General features: G+C 38.7%; 2 protein-coding genes across 2 annotated transcripts; both read left to right on the forward strand.

Annotated features, from left to right (window-relative positions):
- On the forward strand, positions 1-27,452 carry LOC125859264 (transcription factor BIM2-like). The gene is made up of 7 exons (XM_049538961.1): positions 1-134; positions 211-309; positions 398-494; positions 5,953-6,022; positions 6,126-6,221; positions 25,718-26,124; positions 26,928-27,452. Exons 2-7 carry the CDS (start codon positions 219-221, stop codon positions 27,106-27,108), a joined length of 942 nt encoding a protein of 313 aa, XP_049394918.1. The 5' UTR covers positions 1-134; positions 211-218; the 3' UTR covers positions 27,109-27,452.
- Positions 1,978-2,757, forward strand: LOC125859265 (uncharacterized). The gene is made up of 2 exons (XM_049538963.1): positions 1,978-2,089; positions 2,132-2,757. The coding sequence occupies exons 1-2, from the start codon at positions 1,993-1,995 to the stop codon at positions 2,392-2,394; spliced, it is 360 nt and encodes a 119-aa protein (XP_049394920.1). The 5' UTR covers positions 1,978-1,992; the 3' UTR covers positions 2,395-2,757.

Raw genomic sequence — 27,452 nt, forward strand, 5'->3', positions numbered from 1 at the left:
TTAGAACCTACGAAAACATCCACTTAATTGCCTAGGGTTTCCAATAATTAGCCATACAACATTTCTCTGTACACACATTATTCGGTGTATGTTTTGCAAGTGTTCTTCGATAATCGGAGCCTTTTAGCGAAATCGTCAGTCTCTCTGTTTAATCTTCTTTTGTTAACCGTTAATAAGTTGTTTCGACTGATTTTTGTCATCTGGTTTCAGATTTTGAAATGGTGAGGACTGTGAAGAATAATCATGAAGAGGACGAAGAAGACGATGAAGAGTTTTCATCTAGAACTCCCGATGGTTCTTCTCAAAAGGGTATTTAATTTGCTATTTCTAAACTAACTGGGATTTGATGGTTTTTTTTTTTTTTTGGATAAAAGCTAATGGGGTTTGAGTGTGACAGGGAAATTAGAAGGGAAGAGCAATGATGGGAAGGTAACTGCTCATCGTTCGAAGCATTCTGAGACAGAACAGCGGAGGAGGATCAAGATTAATGAGAGGCAAGTCTATTAACACCTTTTCCTATTGGATATCTCAAAATTATTAACATTGTTCAATTAACCGCTTGTTTGGATGGTTGTTACCTGTTGTATTGTTTTGTGTTCTTAGTTTAAATAGGATGTTAGTTTTGATTGTTACTTCTTAGATTTTATTGTATGGTTAAATTTATTGTTAGGTGAAGTCCCGCTTTGTGTAATAACTGATTTGGTGTGATTGCATGATCATCTTATTTTTTTTTCTTATTTTGTCGTTATTTGTTATTTGTTAATTCTATTTTATCATTTACCCTACCTTTTCGTTTTATCCAGTATCCTACTTTTGTTTAGGTTGTATTTCAAATTGTTGATGTGTGACATTATGTAACGATGAGAAATGATAAATCTATCCAAACATTACATTGAGTAAAACAATGCAGTACTATACTATACAATATGAAACAATATATAACGACCATCCAAACAAAGTTTAAGGGTTTAGGACTCGTTAGAAGTTGCACTATATGTATAAAAATCAACAACATTCCCACTGTAATACCCACAAGTGGGGTCTGTGGATGGTAGGATTTTTTGGGAGGGTAGGATGTAAGCCGACCTTACCCCTGTCTTTTGTGGTGTAGAGCGAAATTGTTTTTGGTAGACCCTCAACTCAAAAGAAAAAGAATTCAAAGTAGGTTTTGCAAGAAAAAAATATGACAGCAAAATAACATTTTACATGAGTTTTTGGCTAGAGACATCCTCCAACTATATTCAAAACTTAAGCCACATCCTTGAACCACCATAGTTAACAAAATACACCCTTGAAGTATTTAATGCTTAACAACTTTCATCTTTTTGTTTAACACCGTTAGAAAAGTAATGAAACCAGGCATGTGAATTCCCACACCAATATAAGCACAAACCAATATTCAAGTTGCTTTCGCAGCTTCACATCATTTTCCACAAGACCCAGCCAAAAATTCTTCTTCCAGCTTTATACCATTAAAAATTGTCAATCATCAGAAATGATCAACCCCGTCACATAGAGGCAAGTGGAACAAGAGGGGGAATCATTATGTTATGGGATAGCAGGGTGTGGAAGGGAGAGATACTACAAGTTGGTGCTTATACTCTAACATGTAGTTTTGAGGCTTTACTTCAAAATTTCAACTGCCACATCTCAGGGGTCTATGCACCAAATTGTAAGGTGGAAAGGAGGGAGGTGTGGAATGAATTAGGAGGGGTCAGAGGATTAATGGAAGGGCCTTGGGCAATTTGTGGAGATTTTAATGTGTGCAGGTTCTCCTTGGAGAAAAGAAACTGTAAAAGAAGATCTTCAGCCATGATTGAGTTCTCTGATACTATTGAGGACCTAGAGCTTATAGATTTGCCACTTGAAGGAGGTCAGTACACATGGTTCAAAGGGGATACACATACAACAACATCCAGAATAGACCGGATACTTTTCACGTCTGAATGGAGTGATCAATTTAACAAGATGAAGCAAACTACATTCCAAAGAATGACCTCAGATCATGTCCCAATAGCTCTATTTTGTGGACCTTGGGAACATAGTAAATCATATTTCAAGTTTGAGAACTGGTGGCTGAACACAGAAGGTTTTAGTGAGAAAATCAGTAGCTGGTGGTTGAACACAGAAGGTTTTAGTGAGAAAATCAGTAACTGGTGGAACTCTTTCTCCTTCTATGGGAGGCCAGACTACATCCTAGCATGTAAAATGAAAGCACTGAAAGAAAAGCTCAAAGAGTGGAGTAAAATTGAAAAAGGAAATCTACAGATTCAAAGGTCCAAACTGCTTAACAAAATGGCAGATTTGGATTCTTTGCTGAACAAAAGAGCATTGACAGAGGAAGAGGCTACTTTGAAGGCAGAAATCTTTATGGAGTACGAAGAACTGATCTAAAATGAGGAATGTGCTTGGAGACAAAGGTCTAGAAACTTGTGGGTGAAGGAAGGAGACAACAATACAAAATTCTTCCATAATTCTGCAAATGCCCACAAAAGAAGCAACCATTTTGACCAGTTGGAAGTAGAGGGAAAGATCATCACAGAACCAGACAGAGTAAGGGAGGAAATCATCCTGTTTTATGAGAAACTGTATTCTGAAACAGAGATGGAGACCTGATGGAAATTTAGTGAATTGTCCTTCAATATCAGAGGAAGAAAGATCACAACTACAGGCCAAATTTGAGGAGCAGGAAGTTTATAAATGTTTGAAGTTATGTGCCATTGATAAAGCCCCAGGACCTGATAGTTATACTATGCGTTTTTTCATCAAATGTTGGGAAATTCTTAAGCATGACATCATGGCGGCCTTCCATAATTTCTATAAGCAGGAAATGTTTGAGAAGTATTTCAATGCCACCTATATTGCCTTGATCCCAAAGAAGAAAGGAGCAAAGGAACTTAAAGACTTCAGACCAATAAGCTTGATAGGCAGTTTCTAGAAGTTGTTGTCTAAAGTTTTAACAGAAAGAATCAAAAGGGTGATGTACAAGCTGGTAGACCCCCAACAAATGGCTTTCATCAAAGGAAGACAAATCATGGATGTGGTGTTAATAGCAAATGAAGCAATAGACTCTAGAGTGGGTCAAAAGAAACCAGGCATCCTATGCAAACTGGACATTGAGAAAGCTTATGATCATGTTAACTGGGGGCTCCTTCTCAATATACTCGGAAAAATGGGATTTGGAGAAAAGTGGATTAGATGGATACATTTTTGCATCTCAATAGTAAAGTTTTCTGTCCTCATTAATGGTACTCCTGAAGGTTTTTTTGAAGCCCAAAGAGGAATCAGACAAGGGGATCCTGTATCTCCATTCCTCTTTATTCTTGCCATGGAGGGACTTAACAACATGATCAAGACAACTAAAACAAATAGGTGGATCACGGGATTTGAAGTGTCTACAAACAATGAGAGGAGTTTGGAGGTAACACATCTCCAATATGCAGATGACACTTTGATTTTTTGTGATGCAGATAAGGAACAACTAAGATACCTTAGGGTCATTCTGGTGCTTTTTGAAGGTATGTCAGGTCTTCACATCAACTGGGGAAAGAGCCATTTATATCCCATAAACATGGTCTCTAATATGGAGCTTTTGGCCTCAGTGCTAGGTGGCGAGGTTACAAGTGAGCTCAGGTTACAAGGTCATGAACAGGGCTCCTTTAACCCTCAATTGGCCTTGGAGACAAATCTGGAAAACCAAAATTCCACTCAAGGTGGCATGCTTCACTTGGCTGCTAGCAAAGGAGGCAGTACTAACACATGAGAATCTGAGGAAACGAAACAGCATTCTGGTGACACATTGTTGTTTATGTGGGGAGGCAACTGAGACAGTTAGGCATTTGTTCTTACATTGCAAAATCATTGATCAACTGTGGACGATTTTCATCAATCTCAGAGGCATTCAATGGACAATGCCTAGCAAGATTGTTGACACTCTCTCAAGTTGGGAGGAAGCAGGAATTGAGGCAAAGAACAAAAGTTATTGGAGGACAATTCCAGCATGCATCTGGTGGACCATTTGGAGAGAAAGGAGTGCTAGAAGCTTTGAGGATAGAAGCAGATCCCTACAAATGATCAAAACAGATTGTATTCTGTTATTATGTTTTTGGTGTACAAAGAGTTCCCCTGTAGATGCAGAAGCAATCCTAGAAGTATTAGAATCATGCTAGGCTTGCTGTTTTTGTTCCTAGATTTTCATACCTTTTTGTAAAGGGGCTTTCAGTACTACATAAGTACTGGTTTATAATACAAATCGTTACCTTTTCAAAAAAAGAAAAAAAGAAATGAGGTATAAAGCTGGAGGAAGAAATTTTTCTAGGTCTTGTGGAAAATGATGTGAAGCTGTGAAAGCAACTTTGAATATTGGTATGGACACTCACCGGGGTGGTTGCGTTAGTTCTCTAACGGTGTCAAACAGAAAGATGAAAGTTGGTAAGTATTAAATACTACAAGGATGTATTTTGTTAACTATGGTAGTTCAAGGATGTAGCTTAAGTTTTGAGTATAGTTGAAGGATGTTTTTGGCCAAAAACTCCATTTTGCAACAACAAAATAGAGTGTACGCTGACCTCACCCCTATTTTAGGAGGTAGAAAGGTTGTTTTCAATACTCTTAGCTCAAGAAAAAGCATTTCAAAGCTGTTCAGAATCGACCTATTATTTTATGGGGATATAATGTGGAGTAAGTATGTGGGTAATAGTTATATATGGATTAAACAATTGAAAATACAAGGATATCCTTCTAACTTATTTCTTCTTTCACTTCAATTTTGAAGTATACATATTTATTCACAACAAACTAGAGGTCCAACAAGAAATAATCCCTGTAATGTAATGCAATAATCCCTGCATAGCTTATGTTTGTACTAAACGACCCCGGATCGTATTACTATACTTTACCACTTTCAAATATTCAAAATTATTTGATTTTAAACTTTGATGTGATATGATCTCCATTAAATTGGCTTCTCAATAATTACTTAAATATTTTCTCTTGCTACTACTTATATAAACATAAATAAAGTTAACATTGTTTAGGGAGAAATGGACCTTGGATCTAACTCAACCCTCACAAGCGTAGTTCATGAGGAGAGAATTTCTCAAACCATATAAGAAGACCACAACGCAATCCCTCTACAAAAATTGGATTTGACATCCTCCTGCTTGCCCAAGACTGGACAATTGAAGAGTGGATAACAGAACACTGGCGCCCAACCTTGAGAAACACATCTAACTCAACCTCAAAAGCTAGTTCATGAGAGGAGTTGCTCCCAACATTATATGAGGAGATATCAATCCATTCCCTCAATAATTGACATGACAAAAAATTTAAGTTCATGTGACAAACACATCAACAAAAAAAGGATCAGGAAGGATATGGAATGGAGTGATTTTTTTTTTTTACCTCTATTAGACACCCATAACCCCATCTGTGTAACATATATGACTGTTGCGTGGAAGTCGAAACACTATAATAGTGCTCTTCTTTGTTTGAATCTTCTTTATTTGTTCATTAGCTCTTTCCAAATGTTAAAATATCCTTGAGTTGTTGAACTAGTCTTTTGGTTTGTTTGTAAGCTTTAAAATGGCACTTGGGGACAACTCTCACAGTAATGATTAACAACACTTCTATATATGAATCTAAGTAAGAGGTGATATTTTGCTTATGTTCTTCTGGCTAATTATTGGTTCAACTGGTATTTCAAAATTCAAAGTGAAGAGGAATTGATTATTGTCAACCAGCATGGAAAGCCGTTGGTGTTTACTTGCATGTAGTTTTTCGTTATTTTGTAGAAAAGGATCAACATTGTTCTTTACACATTTGCTTATGTACATCATGTAACAAGACTAGGTTTTTATAGTCTCTTTCTATACATGGTGAATTTTAGTTGCCTATTCAGTCACTTCTTCAAGAAAATCTTCCCAAAGTTAACTAATACTTAATAATTTGCAGATTTCAGACTCTAAGAGATCTCATACCACAAAATGATCAGAAGAGAGACCGAGCGTCATTCATGTTAGAGGTGTGAGTTGTGACATTTCAGTTCCTTGCCAATCTTGCTGTTTTTTCAATCCTGTTTACTGCATCTTCACAAAGATGGCCTCAAGATTTAATACAAAATACAGGTTATACAATATATCCACTTTTTGCAAGAGAAATTACAGATATATGAGGGAACCAACCAAGGATGGAGTGCAGAACCCTCGAAGTTGCTGCCATGGGTATGATCTGTGTTACACTTAATTCACTTTTAGATTCTTAGGTATTGTGGATGGCTTCTTGGGCTGTGTATTTTACTTACAATTCCTGTTCTGATCTCGCTCACTACCTTTAGCATCGATACAACAATTTGCTTTCCTTATTAGAAGGCAATCTCTTGTTTTTCTGCAACGAGCTTCGTGATGTTTGCCTGGTTTGGTCCAACATTTGCTGGTTGTAGATTGGTTATGACCAGCTAGAATCAAGTCTTTGCTCCTTCTTGTCTGTTGAATCCTTCACACCATGAGGCCGAAGATAGTTAAGGTAGACTTTCATTCATAGTATACTCTCTCTATTAATGCTTTTAAAAGCGAGAAGTGCAAAGAGGCGACAATGGCCCTACGGCTCTAAGCAAGAAGCAAAGTGAACACAATTTTAGAAGAAAAGCAAAATGAACCTTGCACAAATAAATAAAATTATAAATAAGCAAAAATGGCATGTTTGTCCATAGAATTTTGTGAAAACAGGAAATCAAGATTAGCAAACTGAAAAAAGAAAAGAATGTCCATGGCATTCTCTGGGAAAAGGAAAAAAGATTTAAAGTAGTCCCATTGAATTCTTTGAAGAAAGCAAAACAAGATTTGAACAAACTGGGAAAAAGGACAAGCAGAGGAAATAAATTTGAGAAGCATTGAGAAAGAAGAAAAAAAGAAGACAGTGAGTAAAATGAGTAAATGAAACCTGAGAAGCAAACCTAATATCTTATAAATGTACAGTTTGTTAAAAAGACTTATAAAAGCTCTTAGACACTATTTTTGAGGCTTTTACCTAAAGTCCTTTCTGGGTTTAAAGATCTAGACTCTGGTGGATTTCTTCCATAGGAATAGTACTTTCGCCTCCCTTGTTTTCACTCCTCTCAATCTCTTTCCACTTTCTTTACCTCTTCCATTCTGTCACTCCAAAAAGGATGGACAATAGGATCTTTTTTTCATTCAGGGAGAGTCCTTTTACCTTAGTTGTGCGGACTCTTCACTTTTGATGCTGCACCTGTGTCGGATTCTCCAAAAATACACTACTTTTGGAGAATCTGACACGCACCCATTGACATTTTGAAGAGTTCGAGCAACTTAACTTTTTACGTCACCAAAGCCTTCAAGGTTAGAGAGAGGTCTGGTACAACTGGGTGGAAGTGGCAGATACCATATGCAGAGGATGGTGTTGAGTAGAGGTGTTCTCCTCTGGATTTGCAAGAGATCTTGTGAAGCATAAGAAGTGATGGAATTCTTTTAAAACATGGAATTATTTCACCTACATCCCTCTTTCTTTGAAGTCCAACAAGTATGGAAGGTTTCTCTCTCTGATAACAGTTAAAAGGGGCAGACACGACATTATTATTCCAGAAAGTGCATTTAATGTTGGGGGGAGGAAACTTGCAGGCAAATGAGGTGACTGTCACCTGAGGTTGGGGTTTGGAAGTCAATCAAGAATCTTTGGTTGTCACTCAAGCATAACACTAGAGTTAGAGTTGGAATGGGAGATATGGTACTTTTCTGGAAAGAGGACTGGAGTGGTCGTGGAACTCTTCAATCTCTGTTCCCTGGTCTGTTTAATATGCTTCCTGATTGCAGTATACAAGGAGTGTGGTCTCCTCAAGGATGGAACCTGATCTTTAGAAGGCTCTGAAATGATTGGGTATCTAAACTTCTGAATTTGATAAGAAACTTCCTAGGTATTAATCTAGAACCAGACAACTTCATTTGGGAGCACCACAATGATGGAATTTTCACTGTTAGCAAGGTATACAAGAGGGGTCTGAATGAAGCTGCAGGTAGGTCAACAAGACCTTGGACTGCTATTTTGAAGATTGTGGCTCCTACTAAAATGAAGTGCTTCACTTGGCTGGTATCTAGGGAAGCATGTTTGACACTTGAGGCATTACAAAAGAGGTGGATCAACATAGCTTCTAGATACCTTTTATGCAAGGAGGCACTAGAAACCAACAAATGGCTTCTTGAAATTTGTCAAAGTTGACTTAACTTTTCTTTGGCTTCAATTCTTTTTAAATGCTCTCAGGCACATTCCCCAAAAACTCTCTCTCTCCTACCTTCTAGGAGAGAGAGAACCCTCTTTTCCGGTAGTTCGCCTGAGACCTACCATTTTCTTCCGAAAGGTACCTTTTTCTTTCTTGTAATATCTTGTTTGCAGCTATGGGGGAAAACAGGATATATTTTAATGCTGGTTTCAAATCGTTCAACATAACCAAATGGAATGCTGAGGGTTCTGTTTGGTATGAGTGGATGGAGAGAAGTCGAAGAATGATGAGAAGAACAACTATAAGCAGCAAAGCAATGGACTGGATTTGCTCACTGCTTAGAGAAGCATCCACTGATAATGAGAAGAACATTAGGAGTTGGAGGTTTGCTGACAGAAAGGAGGAATTTTTCTGTACTAGAAAACATAATGATTATGGGAGATATATGAGCATTATTGCTTTGAATGCTGGGGGAAGATCTGTAATCATCATTCCAGAACCCGTCTTAAATGCTGGATGGTACGATTTAGCATTTAAGATTGAAAACTTCATTAAATGCCACAAAGGACTAGTACCAACGATCCTATCAAGAGCTACAGATCCCAAATATCCTTATGCAAAGGCTGTGAGAGACAGCAAATGGCTTACTAAAAGCCATAGAGGAACAGAGATGACAAGACAAGCAAGAGGATGGGCTATTGAGCAGGTGCCTTGTGGGACATTTGGAGAAGGCCAGCAAAGAATCACCTTCCTTATCTAAGATTAGAAGATGGTCATCTTCTGAATGGAAGAAGACATTTGGAGTCAATATATATGAGCTATATGGCAATATGTTCCTCTTTGAATTTCCTAATAAATTCATGGCGGAACAAACCCTTCAAGGCCAGTGGAAATGGAAAAACCTAGTTTTCAACTTAGAATGGTGGAGTCCAACCGTAGGTTGTGAACCAATCTTCATGGAAGTTAAGAAGACATGGATCAGAATTATAGGAGTCCCTCTTCATCTTTGGTCACATCAAGTTTTTGCAGAAATTGGACAACTCTGTGGTGGATGGGTGGCTACTGAAGAAGAGACAGAATTAAAGAACCATATGAAGTGGGCAAGAATTTTGGTGGCAGATGATGGAAGAAATATACCAAAAGAAGTTTCAATTGTGCGTGACGGAATCAAGTTTTTTTTCCCGATATGCGTGGAAAGCAAAGCAAGATTTGAAGTGTTGTCGGAAAAAGTCTCAACTTTTACCGGAGAAGATGACAGTGTGATAAATCTGGATCATAATATGAACCAAGGGTAATAAGGAGTAATCTCTGTGTTCCAGCTAGAAATCCCTTATAAATAGGGATTCTAGTACAGAGACCCATGTGGGAAGAGAAAAACTGTCAAAAGTGGTGGTACCCACTGACGTATGTGACAGTTACATACCCCTTTTAATGAAGGATGATGCTTTGGGCCTCAATGAAAGGCCTGAATCTTTAAATGAAGGAACCAGTGGGCCTGACCCAGCAAGTCTGGTCATTTTTAACAACATAACAATCTCAACACAGCCCATCTACAGAGAGGACTGGTCTCTTAAAGATACAGAAACCAATTTTGTATGCAGCATAGAACAGAACAGAGTAACGTGCAGGAGATGTCAATAATCAGTTCAAGTGATGTTTTGATAGATGCAGTCTTGCAAACCACAAGTCCAAAGTCGCAAATCCTGATTAGGGACGGGATGGAGAAGGGGGTAGAAGAAGTTGCATGCAATACACTAGAGCAGAGATTAGTGTCCTCCATTGAAGAATGGGAGGTTGAAGAGGCTGAGCCATTGTGCACACAACAACATCTAACTACGGAAAAAGAGAAAGAGATATCTGTTTGGGTAAAACAAAATCTGATCAGACTGGGGAAATTACTGGGTGCTGACTTCCAAGGCCATGAACAAGAAGCTTTGGAGCTTCTATTACAGGTGGATAGTGCCAGACATGCCAGACATCAGGATGCTGCAGTGGTTTGTAAGAAGACAAGGTTCAAAGGTTCTAAAGAATTGAAAAGTTTAGTAGCATTTGATGTGAAATTCAAGAGTGGTGGGGGTAGAGAAGGGGAGAAATTTCCTTACCATTTCATGATGCAATTCAAACTAGTATCATGGAATGTAAGGGGTTTGAATAATAGATATAAGAGGAGGGTTATCAAGAACATTATGGGGGACTGGAAAGTTGACATCATTTGTCTACAAGAAACCAAATTACAGGGGGATATCACTGAGTTGGTAAGGCAGATTTGGGGGGATAGGTGGGTCAAAATGGCATGTTTGGAGTCGAGTGGGACAAGAGGAGGGATAATGATGTTGTGGGATAGTAGAATATGGAAGGGGGAGGTACTAGAGACAGGGACATATACTCTCACCTGTAAATTTGAATCACAATTGCAGGACATTTCCTGCCACATGACAGGAGTTTATGCACCCAATTGCTATGTGGAAAGAAGACTAGTATGGGAAGAAATTGGCTATTGGAGGATTAATAGAAGGTCCGTAGGCAATATGTGGGGATTTCAATGTGGCAAGATATGCTTCAGAAAAGAAAAGTTGTACTAGAAGAACATTAGGAATGAGAGAGTTTTCTGATTTGATTGAGGATTTGAATCTAATTGATCTCCAATTGGAAAATGCTAAGTTCACTTGGTTTAAAGGGGACAACCATCAAATAGCTTCGAGAATTGACAGGATCCTGGTATCTCAAGAATGGGATGATGTGTTTAGTAATCTGAAACAGTCACACTTCAAGGTGGTTCTTGGAAGAAGAACAAAAGTTATTTTAAATTTGAGAATTGGTGGTTAAGAACGGATGGTTTCATAGATAGAATTAGGGAGTGGTGGGACTCTTTCGATTACATTGGGACACCTGACTACATCCTTGCATCTAAATCAAAAGCTTTGAAACATAAATTGAAGGAATGGAATAGAAGTGAGCAAGGAAGTCTTGGCCAACAGGGAAAGAATGTTCTTGAAAAGCTGGCTGTTGTGGAAAATATTGCCACTGATAGAGTATTGACAGAAGATGAAGCAACGGAAAATGCAACTTTACTTCTGAAACTGGAGGGGACGGGATAAAATTTTCTCGAAAGTGCTCACTGAAAGGCTAAAACGAGTGATGTCCAAACTTGTTAATTCACAACAGCTAGCTTTTATTAAGGGGAGGCAGATCATGGATGCTGTTCTAATAGCTAATGAAGCTATAGATTCCAGGTCAAGTTTGAAAAAACCAGGCATCTTATGCAAATTAGATATTGAGAAAGCATATGACCATGTCAACTGGGATTTTCTTATGGGTATGCTAGAGAAGATGGGTTTTGGTCTCAAATGGAGACAATGGATTAAATTCTGCATATCTTCAGTAAGCTTCTCAGTGTTGATAAATGGTTGTCCATCAGGGTTTTTCGGTTCACAAAGGGGCTTAAGGCAAGGTGATCCCTTATCACCTTTCCTTTTCCTATTAGTCATGGAGGGACTCAACAATATGATTATGAATGCAAATAGAGAAGGATGGCTAAGAGGTTTTGAAGTAGCTAGAGCCGGAAGGGAAAGCCTAAAGATAACTCATCTACAATATGCCGATGATACCTTGATATTCTGTGATGCTGAAGAGGACCACCTCAAAATTTTGAGACTAATTCTAGTTTTGTTTGAAGGAATGTCTGGACTTCATGTTAACTGGAGAAAAAGCTTCTTGTATCCAGTTAATGAAGTGCCAAATATGGAAAATTTGAAGTTAATTCTTGGTGGTGAAGTGGGTGCTCTTCCAACTACTTATTTGGGTATGCCTTTAGGGGCCAAATCCACGTCTTTGGAAATTTGGAATGGGGTGATTGAGAAGTGTGAGATGAAACTAGCAAGGTGGAAGTCTCAGTACCTCTCACTTGGAGGAAGACCGACTTTGATCAACTCTGTGCTTGATGCACTTCCAACATATATGATGTCTTTATTTCCTATTCCTCCAGGTGTCATTAATAGGTTGGATAGCATCAGGAGAAAGTTTTTGTGGCAAGGAAACAAGGAAAAGAAGGGGTACCACTTAGTCAAATGGAAAAAAGTGATCAATGATAAGAGAGTTGGGGGTTTAGGGATCAAGAACCTTAAGAATCAAAGCAATGCTTTGAGAATGAAGTGGCTTTGGAGGTATTCCAACGATGATCAGAATTTATGGGGCTCAGTCATAAAAGCAAAATATGAAGGAAGTGACAATTAGATGACAAAGGAAGTTACCACTCCTTATGGTGTTAGTTTATGGAAATCCATCCGATCACTATGGGATGAATTCAAACAAAACACCAAGATTAAAGTGGTAGATGGTGCTAAAACTAGATTCTGGAAGGAGGATTGGCATGAAGCAGGAAATCTGGAGACACTTTTCCCGCACATACATACTCTGGTTCTTCAGCAACAAAATACAACTATGGACACCTCATGGGTGGAATATTATATTTACAAGGCACCTCAATGATTGGGAAATTCCAAGAGTTATAGAATTCTTCAGCGTCATTGAACAATTTAGTGGCTTGGAGACAGGGAAAGACAAATTGTAGTGGTTGGGGAACAGTACTAGGACTTTTAAAGTAAGTGTAGCATATAGGAAGTTGAACCACCCAATTATGCAGGCATCCAAATGGCCCTGGAAACACATTTGGAAGGCCAAGATCCCACACAAAGTGGCCTGTTTTGTGTGGTTCTTGGCTAAGGAAGTGGTGTTGACATAGGAGAATTTGATGAAGAAGGGGATTACACTGTGTTCAAGATGTTTTTTTTTGTGGGGAAACTGCAGAAACAGTCAATCACTTGTTCATCCAGTGCAATGTCACTGACCAATTGTGGAGTCTATTCCTAAGGCGCAAAAACATCTCATGGGTCATACCTGGTAGAATTGCAGAGGCCTTAAACAGTTGGGAAGAAGCATGATTACAAGCAAAGAACAGAAGCAACTGGAGAATCATTCCTGCTACTATTTGGTGGACTGTCTGGAAAGAGAGAAATCTTAGAGTTTTTGAGAATAGGGAGAGTAATATGCAGCAAGTAAAATTGAATTGTATTCTAACTTTGTGTTTTTGGTGTAATCAGATCTACTCTAATGACACTGTCTCTATCAATGATGTTTTAGACTCATTATAGGGATAGGTCAGTGCCTTTAGAGTTCATTATGTAAATATGGTTTCAGTACAACCCATGTACTGATTTAAAGAAATAGAAACAGTTACCAATCTTAAATTTTTTTTGTCAAAGTTGATCAGGAAAATAATTAGTTTAGAAGAAGGGTAGGAGAGAGAAAATGCTCCCAGGCACGATTTTCGAAGACAACCTAGTCTGAACTAAAATCGATCTGGGAACTTGTTCTCTGACATATATGGACGGAATCACATCATCAGGGGTCAACAACATTTACTACAATGCAGGGTTTAAATCATACGAAATCACCAGATGTAAAGGTGGTACAGATTCCTGGTACGAATGGACTGAGAGTAGCAGAAACTTAGTGAGAAGACTGAAGATTAGCATTAAAGTTTTGCGGTGGTTGGTATCAATATTTATTGAGGCGTCCAAGGTACAAGGGAAAGTTATTAGGAGATGGAAGTTCAAGGAACACTTTGCAGAGTTTTACCGCTCTCTTAAATACAACGAGAATGGCACATTTGTCAGTTTTATTGCTATCCAAAGTCAGAACAAGTCTATAATTATTACACCGGAAGCTTCATACATGGGGGATGGAGTAATATCGTCCACAAAATAGCCAGATTCATCTATGAACCCAACTTGCAACCAAAACCCCAAGTTAACATGGGCAAACAATCAAACACATCTTATAGGGAGGCAGTCCAAAGCAACAGGTGGATGGCGGATTCCATGAAGAGAGCGACGCTAGATATGAAGGAGGCTCACATAGAAGTCACAAGCGGAGCACCGCTGGCAGAAACAAATCTTCTCAATAGATGCATCGTTGGAAGATTCCAGGACACACTTCAGGAGACCCCAACTTTAAACGACGTAAGAAGATGGGACTGCAACACTTGGAAGTCAGCCATATGAGTCAATGTTTTTGCCATGAATGACGACCAATTTCTGTTTGAACTCCCATCAAGAGTAGCAACAGAACATGTCATGTCGGGGGTATGGGTATGGAAGAAGATGAACCTAAGCTTGTACTGGTGGAAGCCAACCACTAGATGTTGGCCAGATGAAGTAAAAAGAGATTGGGTCTGGATAAGAGTCATGGGATTACCTTTGAGCTTATGGTCATCGAGTATCTTCAAACAAATCGGCGACCAATGCGGCGGATTTATCGAAACAGAGGAAGAAACAAAGCTCAAAAATCACCTTCACTGGGCTCGTATAAAAGTGAAGGGTGACGGGGAAAAGGTTCTGAGGAAGGTGAAGATTTCCAGCGACGGCTATGTCTACAAAGTTCCGATCTGGTGCGAGACACCGGTGACCGTCAGAAAAGTGGAGACGAGGAGAGAGAATGAAGACAGAGAACCGCTGGGTAAAGAAGTTTCAATACCTAGTACGATGGAGAAACCAATAGTTTATACACCACAACACTTGGGCACATCGACAACTGGAGAACTTTTGAATTGGGAGTCACGTGACCAGGCACATGACCGCGTGACCGCAGCTGGAAAGGGAAAGGGCAACTTTATGCAGTAGCAGGCCAAATAAGCGAGAGAAAAAACCAAGGCCCAAAAAAATCTTTAGGCCTAACAAGGTTTAAACAAAAAGAAAGCAATCAAGAAGCCCAAGGACGACTAGACTTAGTAAGTGTTGAAATAATGGCAAATCTTTCTCAAACAAAGACGCAAAATAGATTCAAATATCTGGACAACCTGGAGATGGAGGAGAGAAATTTCATGCCTCGCGAACAAGAGGAGACAATACAGGAGGAGGGGCTACAAACATGGGAAAACAAATAATGGCCGTATCACAACTGAATGGGCAGAATGATAGCAATACGGAGATCATAGAGGATGCTGTACCGCTGATGATTCAGCTGCCATTAGAAGAAAATTTTAATGCAAAAAGTCCTCCACTTTGGATTAAGCAAACACATACTCAAATTGAGCACTGAATTTGGGGTAGATTTTAGAGGATGTGAGGAGAAAGCAGAGGAGCTCTTTATGAAAATTGATAATAATAAGCAAGGGAACAAGGGGGGCAAGGGAGAAGTCACAACAAACAAAAAGAAAGGAGCAAACGAATTGAAAAGCCTGGAACTGGATACAAAGTTCATGAGCTTTTGCACTAGAAGTAGAGGGGGATACCTGGCAATAGAACAATAATGAAGCTAAACATAGTGTCATGGAATATAAGGGGGATGAACTGTGCTAGAAAGAGGGAAGTGATAAAAAATATTATGAAGAGCTTGAAGGCAGCTGTAGTCTGTTTCCAAGAAACAAAGGTGGAAGGGAAATTGAAAATATTGTGAAGGAAGTATGGGGGAATAAATGGGTGAATTATGCACAGTTAGAAGCCAGTAGAACCAGGGGAGGCATCGTTATTATGTGGGACAAAAGGGAGTGGGAAGGAGAAATTAGCAGTGTAGGGATGTACTCTGTCACCTGTAGCTTCACAGGGATATGCCAAGATTTCAGCTGGCACCTCAGAGGTGTTTATACTCCAAATGATAGAGTAGAAAGGGAATAGACTTGGCGGGAAATTGGTGCTGCCAGGGGGTTGATTGCAGGACCTTGGATCCTATGTGGGGATTTCAACACTATGAGGTACCCATCGGAGAAGAAAAATTGCGACAGAATCAACGAAGGAATGACAGATTTCTCAGATTTCATAGAAGACTTGGAGTTAGTTGATCCTGAATTATCTGGAGGAAAATACACCTGGAAGAAAGGAGACAGGCATACAACAGCAGCCAGACTTGACAGAATTTTGTTCTCGGAAGAGTGGGAAGCAAATTTTAGAAATATAAGGCAGCACATACTTCACAGAGTGACATCAGGTCACTCTCCCATAATGTTACAATGCGGTGCTTGGGAAAACGCAAAGTCATACTTTAAATTTGAGAACTAGTGGTTGGACATAGAGGGTTTCAATGGCATAATTAAAGGATGGTGGAACTCCTTCAGTTTCATAGGGAAATCTGACTATGTCTTGGTTGCAAAGCTCAAAGCACTAAAAGAAAAGTTGAAAAAATGGAGCAAAACTACACAAGGGAACTTGGGAACACAAAAACAAAATGTCTTGAAACAACTAGCTGAGTTAGAGAAGATACAGAAGAACAGAACCCTGAGGCCAGAAGAGATAACCTCTAAAGCAGCATTAATCAGTGAGTTTGAAGACATAGCTAAAAGGGAGGAAATAGCTTGGAGGCAAAGATCTAGGGCAATGTAGCTAGAGCAGGGGGGATAGAAGCACTAATTTCTTCCACAGAACTGCAAGTGCACATAAGGCTGGGCACCGGACCGGACCAGAATGGGACGGTTTGACCGGGTTGTTGACCGGTACTGGGCTGAACCGGACCGGAACTACCGGGATGGAGGCTCAGTTCTGTCCCGTCCCACTACATACCGGGATAGAACCGGGACGGACCGGAATGGACCGGAACGGAACGGGATGGGATAAACGGGACGGCACATATAGCTATTTCAAAAAATAATTATTTTTTTTGAGTTATTTTGAATTACGAAAATATGAATGTTTTTTTTATTTTTCTAAGTTATATTAGTTTATAGTATTTGAGTTTTAAAATTTATAATAATTTTACTTAAGTTTATTTTAAAGATATTTTTCTAAATTTTTACGTATATAAGTTTGTAAGTTAAGTTTAATAAAGTTATTTTTTTTAAGTTTTTGAGCTTATGTAGTTATGTTATAAGTTTTAAAGATTTGAATCTTTTGAAGTTTATAAGTTATTAAGCTATTAAGTTATACTTATAACTAGTAAGTTAAATAACTTAAGTTTGTAATTTTAAAAAATTAAATAAACAAACAAGAAATGCTAATAAAAGTAAATAATGACAAAAATATTATTTTTTATTTTAATTAAAAATGATTTACCAGGACCGGACCGGTACCGGACCGGAACCGGAATGAACCGGGATGAACCGGTACCGGTATACCGGTACCAAATCATGATACCGTTCCGTTCTGTGTACCGGTTCAATGTATCCCATCCCGTCCCGAATACTACCGGACCGGAACGAACAGGAACGGTACCGGTACAACCTGTTCCGGTGCCCAGTCTTAAATGCACACAGGAGAATGAATACAATCTCAAAGCTGAAAGTGAGGAGAAAATTTGACTGAACCAGAGGAGATGCAGAAGGAGATAGTAACTTATTATGAGGAACTATACTCTGAGCCAGAAGAAAGGAGACCATACCTGGAGATGAGAAACTGTCCTATGATTCATGAAGAAGAAAACAAATTACTCTTGGCACCTTTTGAGCAGTAGGAAATTCTAGATAGCATAAAAGCATGTGCAGGGGACAAAGCACAAGGGCCAGATGGTTATTCCATGGCTTTCTTCAGCCAATGTTGGGACATCATTAAACCTGATCTGGTGGCTACAGTGCAGCAGTTGCATAAGGCAGAGAGGTTTGAGAAGAGTATTAATGCCACCTTTGTGGCTTTAATTCTCAAGAAAGTGGGAGCTGAGGAACTGACAGATTTTAGACCTATTAGTCTAATAGGTGGAGTTTACAAGATCATTGTCAAACTGCTGGCAGAAAGGTTAAAGAAGGTGCTACACAGGCTTGTAGACAACCAACAAATGGCATTCATAAAGGGTAGACAAATAATGGATGCAGTGTTGATAGCAAATGAATGTGTTGAGTCTAGACAAAGAAGCAAGTGCCCTGGAATTCTATGCAAGCTTGATATACAGAAGGCCTATGAGCATTTAAATTGGAATTTCTTACTACTTATGATGCAAATGATGGGTTTTGGAGCCAAATGGATTAGATGGGTGAAATTCTGCATAAGCACAAAGTTTTCTATTTTAGTTAATAGATCTCCTAGTGGTTCCTTTTCATCCCAAAGGGGACTGAGACAAGGTGACCCCCTGTCAGTCTGTCACCCTTTTTATTCATCTTAGCCATGGAAGGTTTGAGTAACCTAATTCACACAGCAAAGATGAAGGGTTGGGTAAGGGGCTTTAGGGTGGACAGCAGTGCACAAAATGGCTTGGAGATTACCCATCTGTAATATGCAGATGATACTCTTATTTTTTGTGAAGCAATGACAGGGCAAATGTTTATCCTAAGAGTAATATTCATCATCTTTGAAGCAGTCTCTGGATTACATATCAATTGGGGGAAGAGTTTCATTTATCCCATAAATGAAGTGGCTCAGGTGGAGAGTCTGGCAGGGGTTTTGGGTGGTAGGGTAGGGGAACTACCAACTATATACCTAGGTATGCCATTGGGGGGAAAGAGCAAATCAATAGGGATCTGGAATGGAGTGATAGAAAAATGTGAAAAGAAGCTAACCAATTGGAAGAGCCAATATCTGTCTAGGGGAGGCAGATTAACCATGGTTAATAGTGTGCTAGATGCAAATACCTGCTTATATGTTGTCTGTGTTCCCAGCACCAAACAAGGTCTTACAGAGGATAGATGCTTTGAAAAGAAATTTCTTTTGGCAGGGAAATGAAGATAAAAAGAAGTTTCATCTAGTCAAGTGGGAAGAGGTCATAAAAAATAAGAAAGAGGGGGGACTGTGGATCCAAGGGCAGGCAAATTATGGATGCCGTTTTGATAGCTAATGAATGCATAGAGACGAGACAGAGGAGCAATAAGCCAGGAATTGTATGCAAGCTAGACATACAAAAAGCTTATGACTTCTTAAACTGGGACTTTCTTATACAAATGCTGGAAAGAATGGGTTTTGGGGCCAGGTGGATAAGATGGATAAAACATTGTATTGGCACTGTCAGGTTCTCTATACTTGTGAATAGAGTACCCACTGGCTTTTTCTCTTCCCAGCGAGGCTTGAGGCAGGGGGATCCTCTTTCCCCATTTTTATTCATCTTAGCTATGGAAGGAATGAGTAACCTTATTAAAACAACAAAGGGAAAAGGGTAGATCAAGGGGTTCCAAGCAGGAGAACTCTCTAGTTTGGAGATAACTCATCTACAATATGCAGATGACACATTGGTTTTTTGTGAAGCTGAGACAAAACAAATCTTGATTTTGAGGGTTATTTTTGTCATTTTTGAAGCTGTCTCTGGTCTCCACATAAACTGGGGAAAAGTTTCATCTATCCTATCAATAGTGTGCTTAATACAGAAGTTCTGGCTAGAACACTAGGAGGTAAGGTTGGGGAGCTTCCAACTACTTACCTAGTATGCCTTTGGGAGCTAAAAGCAAGTCCAAAGGCATATGGAATGGGGTCCTGGAGAAATGTGAAAACAGACTCACCAACTAGAAGAGTCAGTACTTGTCCTTGGGAGGAAGATTGACTTTAATTAACAGTGTGATGGATGCATTACCCTCTTATATGATGTCAGTCTTTCCTATGCCTGCCAATGTATCTAATAGCATTGATGCACTTAGAAGAAATTTCTTATGGCAAGGCAGTGAAGATAAGAAGAAGTTTCATCTTGTTAAATGGAAGGAACTGATTGTGAGTAAAAATACAGGAGGCCCAGGCATAAGAAATCTGTGGAAACAAAACCAGAATCTAATGATGAAGTGGTTGTAGAAGTTTGCAAATGAAGATAACATGCTCTGGAAAGAGGTCATCACAGCAAAATATGGCATGGAAGATAAGTGGATGACTAAAATGATAAGTACTCCATATAAATGCACTGTATGGAGGGCAATCAGAAATCTATGGCCAGTGCTATATCACAGAACCAAGGTAGAAGTGGGGGATGGGTCAAAGACATCCTTCTGGGAGGATAAGTGGAATGGGTCTGTCCCTATGAAACAGTTGCATCCTGAATTGTTCATTTTATGCCAACATCAACAGGCNAAATGCACTTTATGGAGGGCAATCAGAAATCTATGGCCAGTGCTATATCACAGAACCAAGGTAGAAGTGGGGGATGGGTCAAAGACATCCTTCTGGGAGGATAAGTGGAATGGGTCTGTCCCTATGAAACAGTTGCATCCTGAATTGTTCATTTTATGCCAACATCAACAGGCCACTGTGGCTACAATGTGGACTGGACAAGGATGGAATTTGTTCTTAAGGAGGAACCTTCAGGATTGGGAGATAGACAAAGTGGTAGAATTTCAAGATTCAGTAGGCTCTTTCAGCAACCTCACTGAAAAGAAGGACTTATTAGTTTGGCAGAATGACACCAAAGGTCAATTATCAGTAAATTCAATTTATAAGGAACTCAACAAGAATGCTGGACAGGAGACGGAATGGCCATGGAAGAGCATCTGGAAACCAAAAGTACCCTACAAAGTAAACTGCTTCATGTGGTTATTGACAAAAGAAGCGGTTTTGACTCATGAAAATCTAAAGAAAAGAGGCTATCAATTGGCTTCTAGATGTACTTTATGTGAAGAACATGCTGAGACAATTGACCATCTTTTCTTGCATTTGTACATGGACGGAACAATTATGGAGAATGTTCATTTGTCTAAAGGGGATAAGATGGGAGAAACCAGGGAGCATTAAAGGAGTCCTGGGCAGCTGGAATAGAGATGGCAATGCTTCTGACAAGGAGAAGAGATGGAAACTTGTCCCAACATGTATTTGGTGGACAATCTGGAAAGAGAGAAACAACAAGAGTTCTGAAAATCGGCAGAATAGCTTACAGAAGATCAAGATGGACTGCTTAGCTCTTTTCTATTTTTGGTGCAAACAAGATATATTAACTAGGACAGAAGACATCTTTGATGTGCTAGATTGTTTATAGCCAACAGTTTAGACTAAGACTATTTTATTCTGTAAGTTGTAACACTTTTGAAGGGGAACTACACTTTTGTTGTAGTATACCTGTGGATATATAGACTAAAGTTACCAGTTTCAAAAAAAAGGGGGGGGGGGACTGGGGATCAGTAACATGAAGAAACAAAACAAAAGTCTAATGTTAAAATGGCTTTGGAAGTTTATGACATGAGAGAATATGCTATGTAGAGAGGTGATCAGGGCAAAATATGAAATGGAGAATAGATGGATGACAAAGATGGTAAATACACCATATGAATGTGGTATTTGGAGATCAATAAGAAATCTTTGGCTTCTGTTTCTTTCTAGAATCAGATTCCAGGTGGGTAATGGAATGAAGGTATCATTTTGGGAGGACAGATGGATAGCCCAAAGAACCCTGAAACAATTATTCCCGGACTTATATACACTAAGCCTTCAACAAAATGCAACTGTGGCTGAAATGTGGACTGGACAGGGGTGGAACTTACATCTTAGGAAGAATCTAAATGATTGGGAGATGGGGAACATAGTGGCCTTCCGTGATACAATGGCACAATTTAGTAATCTGACTAGGGAAGAAGACAAGGTTGTGTGGAAGATTGGCAGCAAGGGGTTTTCAGTGCCAAGTCAGCTTACAAAGATCTTAATCACTCAAATTCAAATGATAGGATGGAGCTCTGGCCATGGCAGATGATATGGAGACCTAAAATCCCATACAAGGTAAACTGTTTCACATGGTTACTAGCAAAGGAAGCAGTGCTGACACAAGAAAATATAAAGAAGAGGAAGTTCCAACTATGCTCAAGATGATATTTGTGTGAGGAACAGGCAGAGATAGTCAACCATCTCTTTTTGCATTGCAAATGGACAGATCAATTATAGAGAATATTCAGCAGCCTTAGGAAGATCACTTGGGTGAAACCAAGAAACATAGTACAACTCCTAAATTGTTGGATCAATATTGGCAATACTACAATTAAGGAGGAGAGATGGAGGATTGTCCCAGCTTGCATATGGTGGACAGTGTGGAAAGAAAGGAATCAAAGATGTTTTGAGGGCAAGAAGAACAATTTGCAGAATTTCAAGATGAATTGTATAGCTCTTTATTATTTTTGGTGTAAACAGAAAGTCTTAGTACATCTTAGTACAAAGTCTTAGTACATCTTAGTACAGGCAGAAGAACTTTTTGATGTTTTAGACTATTTGTGACAAAAAGCACAGATGGAGTCAGTCTAGTTTGTAATACTTTTGGAAGGGGGCTACTTTGATGTAGTATAATAGAAAAAAAAGTTACCATTCTCAAAAAAGAAAAAGAAACCTACAAACACTTCTTACTGCATTGTAAAATAACAACACAAATATGAGCCTTCATCACTACCATTGCTGGAGTCTATTGGATCATGCCTGGACATACTACAGATTTATTTAGCTGTTGGATCAGTAGAGGAGGAAGCAAGAGCCAGAAAAGATGGCGGAGGACGGTCCCAACTTGCATCTAGTGGAACATTTTTGGATGGAGAGGAACCAAAGGATTTTTGAAGGAAAAGAATGCACTATATTGAAGATTAAGTGGAAAGTTATTACTTCACTAGGTTTTTTGGTGTAAAGAACAAAATATAGAAGAGGAAATCCAACTAGTGGATTTTATATTATCTTGGTAAGTATCTTTATTCTCTTTACTGTACCTTTTTGGAGGTGGCCAGCATAGTCCCTAGTGCTGAAGTATTCAAATTACCAGTATAAAAAAAAATTAGGTGAGAAGTAGCGAGAAAGAGAAAAAGAAGAAAGAAAAGAAGCCACAACACCAGATGCCAAGGAAGAAGCAGAGAACGGCAAAACTAGTGAAAGCAGCAGCGCCGGTGAGTTTGAACTCTGAATTCATTTTTTTTTGGGTCTAAAAGGCCTCCTTTTCTTTTGCTTTCGAAAAGTTGCTCCCTAAAAGATTACATAGCAATTGCTTCATACCTGTTCAATTGAAGCACTCACTTCTTCAGTGTCGGCTCTCCTTGCACCTGGAAAGCAACTTACCTGCGCTTCGCGTTGCTCCGGCGCTTTAAAGGGGCAAAGTGCTCGCTTTTCACAACACTACTTTTCATTCCTTCATGATTGATAGTAGAATGGGCATAGAGTTTAAGATGTAAACTTAACTTGTATACATTGAAGTAGTAGTAGGAGAAAATATTAAAGTGATGGATAAAAGTTTAAGATTTGAATAAGAAATAATTCTAGCCTTCAAGATTGTGGAAATCGTAGAAATCATATTATTTGTAAAAGGGGAAAATGTTCAAATGTACCCTGAAGTATTCAATTTATCTTATATTTGCCATCTGTTTACTTGTCTTCCATGAAAGCCTCTACTGTTATATTTCATCTCAATTATCCCCCCTACCTTTAATGTTTTCCTGCTTGGCTCTGACTTTTTCCACGGTGGAGCCACATTGACAAATAAAAGATTCAAATCACCCCTAAACTATTAACTTGGTTTATATATACCCTCTGTAAAATAATTTGAAGCATGCCCATAGAACAATTGAAAAAGTCAAAAATACTTCTGCATAATTGAATAAGATTCAAACATACTCCTGTGTGGCTCCACCATATCAACCAAATAAGTCCCATTTTTTCATGGCCGAAAATATTAGTTGGAGGGGGATATTTGAGACAAGAAAATGGTGAAGGCTTTTATGGACTGATAGGTGAACATAGGATAAATATAGAACAAATTGCAAATGATTTTTAAATCTTTTCCTTTAGTAGAATCATGTCAAGCATTTTGGAATGTTCTAAATTAGGAAGTGTGATATTAATCTGAATACAGGAGTATTACGAAGAGATTAGTATTGAAAACACCCCTAAACTTGGAGTTTAGAAGGCTGTGATTGGTCAAAGGGCGGGTCACAAACGGATTTCTCGGTTATAAAAAAAAAAACACCCCTAAACTTGGTGTGAATTATTATTTTAGTCCCCCAACTATTGACAACTTTAAAAACACCCCTCTTATGCCACATGTCATCCACCTATGCGTATATGTGGATTTTTCTACTAATGTGTCGTACACATAGATAAATATAGTAAAAAAAAAGGAAAAAAACATTCAAATAATTAAATGCTAAAATTTAGTAAAGATTTTTTTTTCTTCTCACCCCATCCCCTACCCAGTACCCCAACCCCCCTCCCCCCCAAAAAAAAAATTTCAAAAGTTTTTTCACAAAAAACTTTTTATCCAACACCACCGAGTAGCCCGACTCCCCCCCCCCCTTGAAAAATTATTTTAAAAATAAAATATATTTTTTTTCTTATTCCACTCCTCTCCCCTCAAAAAAAAAAGTTCAAAAGAATTCTTTTTGGGGGTGAGTGGGTAGTGAGGTGGGAGGCTAGGGGGGGTACTGGGTAGAGGATGGGGTGGGTGATAAGAAAAAATAAATCTTCAAAAAGAAAAAAAAGTTCTTTTATCTTCTTAAATTGCTAAATTCTTAACATTTAATTATTTAAATGTTCTTAAAAAAAAATTCTATTACATATATTTATGTGTACACAACGTCAACAAAAAATTCTACATATATGCCCATGTGGCATAAGAAGGGTGTTTTTAAATTCACTTAATCAAGTAAAGGGGTGTTTTTAAGGCTGTTAATAGTTGGAAGACTAAAGTAATAATTCATGCCAAGTTTAGGGGTGTTTTCAATACTTATCTCTAGAATGGTCTCCCTATTCCTTGCTATATTGTTGTTAATTTAAGTTCTCTTATTGCTATTCTGCTATGTTGATTAAAAAGCACAGTAGTTCCTTGCATCATTTGCACTTCTCATCTGTTTGATGTTATGCTGTGGATTCTTTTTTCAAGTGTTGTTGGACTTGCTTGCTTGGATGATAATCTTTCATGTTTACTCCTTATTGTTGAACTTTTTTTCTACCTCCCTATTAAGGAAAAAGAGGCAATAGTATTTTCAGTCCATCTCTTAAGGAATGGCTAATGTTGAAGATATAACGAAGAACTTCCTTCTTTGGCAACACATGGTTGGCTTCTTGTCCTCTAGCTATGTGATTTTTTATACTTCGATTTTTATTCCCTCCGTCACTTCTTATTTGGCAGTTTAGTTGTAGCATTAAGATAGATTCATTATAACCAGATGGCTTACTGAAGGAATCTTCAGCTCTTTAATAATAGTATTAGAAAATCATGAAGTCAGTGCACCATGAGAAAGAAGACATTGTTTGACCCAAGAGAAGTAAACTGAGCTATATAAAATCGGATTGAGCGCTTTAATTTACTGCAGATATTACCCCCTGAAAAGTACTGGATTAAAGAAAAAAATGTTCTCTGATGTTACCCTATACCTGTGTGCCCCAGTTGCTGTACAGTAAAGTCATAATTCAGTAGTTATTTTGGATGCTTTCCAAATACAGAAAAATGCAGACGTTAGCTGTTTTTGTAGGGGAAACTCCTCGCCTATGGTTCAAACAAAGGCTTTACATTTGTTTTTAATTTTCTCCCTCCAAAGCAAAGTTACCGGATTTCAGGCTGTTTTAGGAGGAGAGTTGGGCACAACTTTAGGATGGAAGCAGTAGTGTTTTTCTGAAAGTAAAACTAATGCTCTTCTCTTGTTATTGACAGAGAAGCACTCCTGGGCCCGTGGAAGGCTCTGTTGAACATTCTCAAATAATCAGAAACGGCTCTACTCATGAGGATGATATTGTCATTAACCCAACATTGCTTTCGAGTGCCCAGAGCTTTGTAGAACCAAACTTGACTGCTGCTGCTTTATATAGAGCAACACACGATTCTCATATGGCAGTGGATGAAGCAATTGCCTTTAACATGCCACTGCAACCTAATTTATTTGAAAATGCATCTGTTGAACTATCTCCTGATGCTGAGCACCCTTCCCAGCCACAATCATTATGTTGGCCAGGTAAACGAGATACAATTGAGTCGGAGGTTCTGAGCTATGGCAGAAATGATCAGGAAGAAGTGAAATGCGATGGTGAAGCAGTTGCAAGATCACATGCGTATACTCAAAGGTAAGATGATTTATCACCAGTTCAATAGCTATGACTTGATGTCCTGGTAAGGTGGAAATTCAAATTTATTTCTTCTACGCCCCCATGACTTGCTAATTTCTGTAATGATGCCAAACTTGTATTACACCTACGAAATAGGCATGTGATACAGAATCACTTCAAGTACCTTGGACCCAGTGGGCCTAGTGGCAGTCAAGGTCTTAGAAGAATTACCTGTAATGTTCCAATTTCTTATTGTCCTGTGATTGCCAAGTGCATGAAATAGATTCAGACTAGTTAATGTTTCTCGTGGTTATTAGCTGGTTGGTTGGAATGCAGATTGTAGCCTTTCTGAGCCCCTTCCAGTATAGTTTTTTTTGTAAAACCTGCTGCAACTTGTGGGTTTGCATTTTTTTGTGAATAAAATTGCCAATTCAAAAAAGATTTCAGTGGCTTGAAGGAAGTCATTTATATGACCCGGCATTGTTTACCCGAGCAATCAAATATCAATCAGGTTTCCCTGCATGGCTTCCCCCAACTTTTCTACCTGACCCACCAAATGGAAATCTAAGTTGAAGGTTAATAACAAGCGGATCTCTGGATTTCGAGGTTTGAGTCTCACTTAAGGATTTTCCAGACTTCCCATTAAAACGAAGAAATGTATAACAAACATGTACATATCATTCTGACTTCACCAGTTGTCCTCTGAACCTTTAAGCACATTCTGATCTGATTTCAGTTGATCTGAAATTATATTATGATGCTAGTATACTACTGATTTTGGATTCTATTTATGTGACATATTGAGTCTTGGTATTGAGCAGGTTGCTTAATATCATAAACCAGACACTAGCATCTGTGGGAGTGGATCCTTCACTGGCCGATGTTAGAGTACAGCTTGATATCAGCAAAAAACCAAGCATTGGAGCCACAACTACAACATTAAGCAGTGAAGAGAACTATGATGGTGCTCCTAAAAGGCTTAGGACAGAAGGTAGTATGTGATTGTCAATCTAGCATGGTTCCACTCCTAATTTTTCTGCATCTTGTCATTGTTTCGATGGGGAGATACTTGAAGTGGTTGATCTCTGTGGATGAGGTGGTGCACAAACAGCTTATGGTTGTCCAGTTAGGTTTCCATTTAAATATGAGAAGCTGCATTGTCATTCTTAAGGGTATTTAGATAGTCGACTTTGGAAATTCTGTCAGTGTGATGTGGTTATGCCTATCGATTTGAGATGCCTCTATGGATCTGGTTTCATAGTTGATATTTAAACAGGGAAATTTGAAGTTGTTTCAAATGTCAGCATGAAGAATTTTATGTACATTACCAAATCTTTTCCTTTTCA

The sequence above is a fragment of the Solanum stenotomum genome, chromosome 3 (genome assembly GCF_019186545.1).
Source record: "Solanum stenotomum isolate F172 chromosome 3, ASM1918654v1, whole genome shotgun sequence".
Classification (NCBI taxonomy): Eukaryota; Viridiplantae; Streptophyta; class Magnoliopsida; order Solanales; family Solanaceae; genus Solanum; species Solanum stenotomum.